The sequence below is a fragment of the Camelina sativa genome, chromosome 12 (assembly GCF_000633955.1).
Source record: "Camelina sativa cultivar DH55 chromosome 12, Cs, whole genome shotgun sequence".
In the NCBI taxonomy this organism is placed as follows: domain Eukaryota; kingdom Viridiplantae; phylum Streptophyta; class Magnoliopsida; order Brassicales; family Brassicaceae; genus Camelina; species Camelina sativa.
Genome location: NC_025696.1, coordinates 24,770,967 through 24,777,428, shown reverse-complemented (window position 1 = coordinate 24,777,428; position 6,462 = coordinate 24,770,967). Strand labels below are relative to the sequence as shown.

The 6,462-nt window shown below is 31.9% G+C and overlaps 1 protein-coding gene across 1 annotated transcript; it reads left to right on the top strand.

The window, feature by feature from the left end:
• LOC104732579 (tyrosine aminotransferase) lies at positions 3,266-5,684 on the top strand. Its single transcript, XM_010452138.2, has 7 exons — positions 3,266-3,722; positions 4,018-4,357; positions 4,497-4,715; positions 4,813-4,872; positions 4,978-5,133; positions 5,213-5,306; positions 5,392-5,684. The coding sequence occupies exons 1-7, from the start codon at positions 3,448-3,450 to the stop codon at positions 5,505-5,507; spliced, it is 1,260 nt and encodes a 419-aa protein (XP_010450440.1). The 5' UTR covers positions 3,266-3,447; the 3' UTR covers positions 5,508-5,684.

Below are 6,462 nucleotides of genomic sequence, written 5' to 3'. Positions count from 1 at the left end.
ATCATAGAGAACTCAAAGAAACAACCACATAAGCACCAAATCACATAGAATCTAGAGATCTTAGCTTAGATAAGCCATGGTCATGCACTCACCTCTTTGCAGGAAGATTCTGACCAACAAGAACGAATTCCCTCACTCCTAGCAAGCTTCTAGCACCTTCCCAGCCTTGGATCTCCCAAGAACAGCAAGGAATCTCTCAATCTCTTCCCAATAGCTCAAGAACACTCTCTCTTTGTGTTTTCTCTCAAAAACGGCGAATAAGACAAAACAACACGACCCTAGGTCGTTTTCTTCCTTTAAAACTCGATTTAGGGATTCTCTAAACCAACCACGCAAACCGGACAATTAAAATTGAACCGACCAAACCAACCACAATTGGTGTCGATCGATGCCTCACTAGGAGGTGTCGATCGACACCCTTACCAAAATACCAAAATTTGGTTTGCGGGTGTTACAATAACAAAGTAATAATCAGTTATACCAAATCGACATAAATAAATACATTTTCATGACATAATAAAAAAAACAATATAGAACTTAAAACAATATATTCTATATTAATTTAAAATTTATATAAATTAATTAAAATACATTAAGATTATTAACTCGTCCTATTCTAGTCTAAACTTGAATTGAATACACATAAAACGATTAATTTTAAACTTAAATATGTTTTTGATTTTTTTTAAACCCAACATGAATACATAAAATCAAAAAAAAAAAAAAATTTAAAGAAATCGTTTATGTATATTCAATCAAGTTTAGCCCACACAAAACTACGCTGTATTAAAAAAAAAAAGGAAAAGAAAAATTCTAAGGAAGACGTTACGTATCCTTAATTCACCTATATAATAAAACGGAAGTATACACAACCTTTTTTGATAGACAATATAAATTTTATAAGTTGGTTACAAAATATGTTATAGATTAAATATAGGTTAGTTATAAAAAAAAGTTATAGATTTAATTGGTCAATATCTGGGCTATATGAATACACTTAAGCATATCCTAAAGAATCCTCTTAAAGAAAAAATCCTGATTATTCCATATATTGTTATACTGTTAGACATAAAAATATACTGTTAAGCGTAAAAATGAATAAAATCTTGGCAATTAATCAATTTTAATCGTGATTTCCAAGATTTTATTGTGCAGTTGAAATTAATATCTTACCTAACACCCTTCCAAGTTTTTAATATAAATCATTCAGATCTCCATTCACCAAAATACATCTCTCATATTCATACCAAAAAAAAAATGACAATCGTTTCTCAGTTTACAATGTTAAACCGTCATATAAATTAATTATATAAAATATATTTTATTTTTAAATTATAATATAAATAAAAAAATTCAACATGTGCTCTAGCACGGTCCTGATCTAGTCTGTTTTATTAAAACGGAAATACATTTACTAATATAACATTGTATTTGTAAGATTTATATAATAAATCCTTACCATTTTAATAAATACAAAAATTTAAAGTTATTATTCGAAATACAATAATCTATATACATTTCCTTACAAATGGATGCACATCTTAACAAATTGCTAAACAAATCATTTTTTATACCTAATCATTTAACCAAATTCTTTACGTTTTCCATATTAACAAATTTAACAAGATAAAAAAAAATATACAAAATAAGATTAAAAAATTTGGAGATATCCACTGAATTAACAAAGTAATAATCGGTTATACCAAATCGACATACATAAACATATTTTCATGACAGAATAAAAAGAACAACATAGAACTAAAACAATATTTGCTATATTTATTTAAAATTTATATAAATTTATAAAAATACATTAAGATTATTAACTCGTTCTCTACCACGGATCCTATTCTAGTCTAAACTTGAATTGAATACACATAAAACGATTAATTTTAAACTTAAATATGTTTTTTTTTAACCCAACATGAATACTTAAAATCAAAAACATTTAAATTCTAAAGAAATCGTTTATGTATATTCAATCAAGTTTAGCCCCCACAAAACTACGCTGCATTAAAAAAAAAAATGAAAAGAAAAATTCTAAGGAAGATGTTACGTATCTTTAAATCACCTATATAATAAAACGGAAGTACACAAACTTTTTTGATAGACTTAAGTTGGTTACAAAATAGGTTATAGATAAAATATAGGTTGGTTACAAAAAAAAGGTTATAGATTTAATTGGTCAATTTGTGTGCTATATGATTACACTTAAGAATATCCCAAAGAATCTTCTTAAAGAAAAAATCTTGATTATTCCATATATTGTTATACTGTTAGACATAAAAATATACTGTTAAGCGTAAAAAGGAATAAAATCTTGGCAATTAATCACACTTATTCGTGATTTCCAAGATTTTATTGTGCAGTTGAAAATAATATCTTACCTAACACCCTTCCAAGTTATTAATATAAATCATTCAGATCTCCATTCACCAAAATACATCTCTCATATTCATACCAAAAAAAAATGACAATTGTTTCTCTGTTTACAATGTTAGACCATCATATAAATTAATTATATAAAATATATTTTATTTTAAAATTATAATAGAAATAAAAAGAATTTCAACCCGTGCTCTAGCACGGATCCTGATCTACTCTGATTTTTTAAAATGGAAATACATTTACTAATATAACATTGTATTTGTAAGATTTATATAATAAATCTTTACCATTTAAATAAATACCACAATTTAAAGTTATTATTCGTAATACAATAAATATATAAACATTACCTTACAAATGGATGGGCATCTTAACAAATCTCTAAACAAATCATTTTTCATACCTAATCATTTAACCAAATTCCTTAGGTTTTCTACAATATTAACAACTTTAACAAAATAAAAAATATACAAAATAAGATTAAAAAATCTGGATATATCCACCGAATTGACAAAGTAATAATCGGTTATACTAAATCGACATACATAAACATATTTTCATGACAGAATAAAAAGAATAATATAGAACTTAAAACAATATATGCTATATTTATTTAAAATTTATATAAATTTATAAAAAAAATAAATTAAGATTATTAACTCTTCTTATTCTAGTCTAAACTTGAATTGAATACACATAAAACGGTTAATTTTAAACTTAAATATGTTTTTGATTTTTTTTTAAACCCAATCTGAATACATAAAATAAAAAACATATAAATTTTAAAGAAATCGTTTATGTATATTCAATCAAGTTTAGCACATACAAAACTAGGCTGTATTAAAAAGAAAAAAAAAAATCTAAGGAAGACGTTACATATCCTTAAATTAAGAATTTAAGATGATATCTCCAAGATTAGTGTGGCGTTTTCGCTCATGTCATTAGTAAAACAAATTGTTTACTAACGACAGCCACACCAGTCCCACTCACAAAATCATTGACAATCACACAACTTAATAGTTAGTTTGAGTTCTGTCTCGCTTCTGCTGAAGAACGAAAATGGGAGATAACAAGGAAGTCAAGCGATGGAACTTCGGAGCTAACGAGGTAGTCGAACGATCAAGCTCATTTACCATTCGTGATTATCTTTACAACTTAATCAGTAATCTCGATGGTCGCGACAACAGGCCTGTCATCCCCCTCGGACAGGGCGATCCTTCTCCGTTCCCGAGCTTTCGTACCGACCAAGCCGCTGTTGAAGCCATCTGCGATGCTGTCCGCTCCACCAAGTTTAACAACTATTCTTCTTCTTCCGGTATTCCTGTCGCTAGGAAGTAAGTTTGCTTTTTCTCTTCTTCTTTCTTGTCCTTTGTTTTTTTTTTTTGTTTGTTAGTATCTCTAAGGGTCTCTGTTCTTGCTTCATGAATACTCAAAGACAATAAATGGTTAAATCAATGAGATCCTTACATGCATGATTTCAATTTACATCTGTATTTAGATCACATTCGCAATGTTTTCATGCTTGTTTCACATTTGTAATATATTGTATAATCAGAATACGTATAAACTTATAAAGCTTTTGAGAAAGAATTAATGATTTGGTTGTTTCTGTTCCCAATCTTTTAATAGGGCTGTTGCAGAGTACCTCTCCCGTGATCTCTCTTACCAGATATCTCCAAAAGATGTCCATATCACAGCTGGTTGTTTGCAAGCCGTTGAGATTTTGATATCCGCGCTAGCAACTCCAGGTGCCAACATCCTGCTGCCTAGGCCTTCTTACCCGATGTATGATTCCCGAGCGGCGTTCTGCCAACTTGAGGTTCGTTATTTTGATCTCCTACCAGAAAATGGTTGGGATGTTGATCTTCATGGAGTTGAAGCTCTTGCGGATGACAAAACCGTTGCTATTGTTGTTATCAACCCTTGCAATCCATGTGGAAACGTGTTCTCTCGCCAACATCTCCAAAAGGTGCACACTTGCTTTATAATATTAGTGGTTCTGTAGAAACACTTTAAATCATCAACTTGGGCTCTCTCTCTCTCTCTCGGTTTAGTTGTTTTGACTTTGTTATGGAAATGTCTTTTTGTTGTTTATATGGTGGATGAAGATTGCGGAGACGGCTTCCAAGCTTGGAATACTTGTGATCGCAGACGAAGTCTATGACCATCTTGCCTTTGGGGACAAACCATTTGTGTCCATGGCAGAGTTTGCAGAGATAGTGCCTGTAGTTGTGTTAGGTGCCATATCTAAAAGATGGTTCGTACCTGGCTGGAGACTTGGCTGGATGGTGACTCTTGACCCTCATAGCATCATGAAAGATTCTGGGGTTTGTTGCTTTAACGATTGAGTTACGTTTTGTTGACTTAGCTAATATCATCTGAAGAATGTATTTGTGATCAATCTCTATTTTGTTTATCATTTAGTTTGTTCAGAGTCTTACCAATGTCCTCAACATGTCGACGGATCCTGCAACGTTCATTCAGGTATGTTGATGGGATGCGTTAATGTTGAATCATGGCCGGTAAGTATAATCAATGCATGTTTCTGTCAAGAAAAGTAATAAAATTTTAATGTTTGGTCCGAGCCAGGGTGCAATGCCTGATATCATTGGGAATACAAAGGAAGAATTCTTCTCATCAAAACTCGAAATGGTTAGAAAATGTGCTGAGATTTGTTACGAGGAGCTTATGAAAATACCTTGCATCACTTGCCCTTGCAAACCCGAGGGATCCATGTTCACGTTGGTAATGAATCGATAAGAATCAAATAACTTATATGTAAAGCTCAAGATCAAGCTCATAGGCTAATCCCTTTGATGTACAGGTGAAGTTAAACCTTTCGCTTCTCGAAGATATCAGTGATGATTTGGACTTCTGCTCCAAGCTGGCTAAAGAGGAATCTATAATCATCTTACCAGGTGATATTATGGTTTTTCTTAACGAGCTTTCTTGACAATTATGAGCTGTTGAATTACTAATAGAGAATCGATGCTGTTCTTGCAGGTCGAGCTGTTGGGCTTGATAACTGGCTACGTATCAGCTTTGCAGTTGAGTTCGAGCTCCTCAAAGAAGGACTTTCAAGGCTAAAGAACTTTTCCCAGAGACACTCCAAGAAGTAGCCATGAGAACTAAGACCCTCTCATTTTCCAAAGCTAAAGCAAATTAGATTTTGCTTAGAGGCTTATTGCACAATAATATTGTTGGATTTGTAATAAATTTGCACAAGCAATGATACAATAGTGCCAACAAACAGCAACATGATCATTAGTTATCTTGCATTATTTACAGTCAAAGCAAGGTTTGGTCAATTCTTGCTCGAGTCGGATCCCCAATTGCGAAAAATTAGTCATGTCCAGTTCCTTTGGAGGATGCATATGGATCCATCAACCACTTCTATTCTTGGAGAGGATGTATATATGGAATGGGCCTTTTGATTCCTTTCGTCCAGTGGTTCTGACATCAGTCTTTTCACGTCGAAGTCATGGGTTCGATTCCTATACTAGCTAGGTACTTTAAATTTCACCGAGGCTTATATGTTTAATATTATTGGCTGATGTCACTAAGAATTAGCAACTTTTAGTTGGCTCGCAGTCTTATATATCTCCTTTGTTTTCCTTTACAAAAGATAGAATTGAGACAAAATGTGATAAACACATCAGTTGTATCTGTCTAAGACATTTGTCGGCAATGAGCTAGCGGAGCTTTTAGAGGCGAAGGCTTAAATTGGTGCTATATGCGGTGCATGCATAATAAAATGGATCGAGGAGAATGTTATTTATGAGGGAGAAATGCATTAGACATGAAAAACAATGGAAATGAATGCATGTCGCTAGGTGTTAGCCCAACTAAGATCCGATCAAGAGAAAATAAACTACTCGTCTCACTAATACCGATTATGTTTTTCGCTGATTTATGAAAATAAAATAAAATAACATGAGAGAAAAATTGATGAACGAAAAACTCCAATCATCACTAGATTTTAGTGTTTTGAAAAGGACAAACAAAAAAACCCTGTTATTAACTATAATTTTTACAAAAAATACTCAATATAAAATCATATACATACTTCCATCA

Bases quoted from the DNA above. Each gene is read 5' to 3' on its own strand.
- LOC104732579 (XM_010452138.2), top strand. From the start codon at position 3,448: ATGGGAGATAACAAGGAAGTCAAGCGATGGAACTTCGGAGCTAACGAG. The intron at 3,723-4,017 runs GTAAGTTTGCTT...ATCTTTTAATAG, and splicing joins GGTATTCCTGTCGCTAGGAA to GGCTGTTGCAGAGTACCTCT. The intron at 5,307-5,391 runs GTGATATTATGG...CTGTTCTTGCAG, and splicing joins ATCTATAATCATCTTACCAG to GTCGAGCTGTTGGGCTTGAT.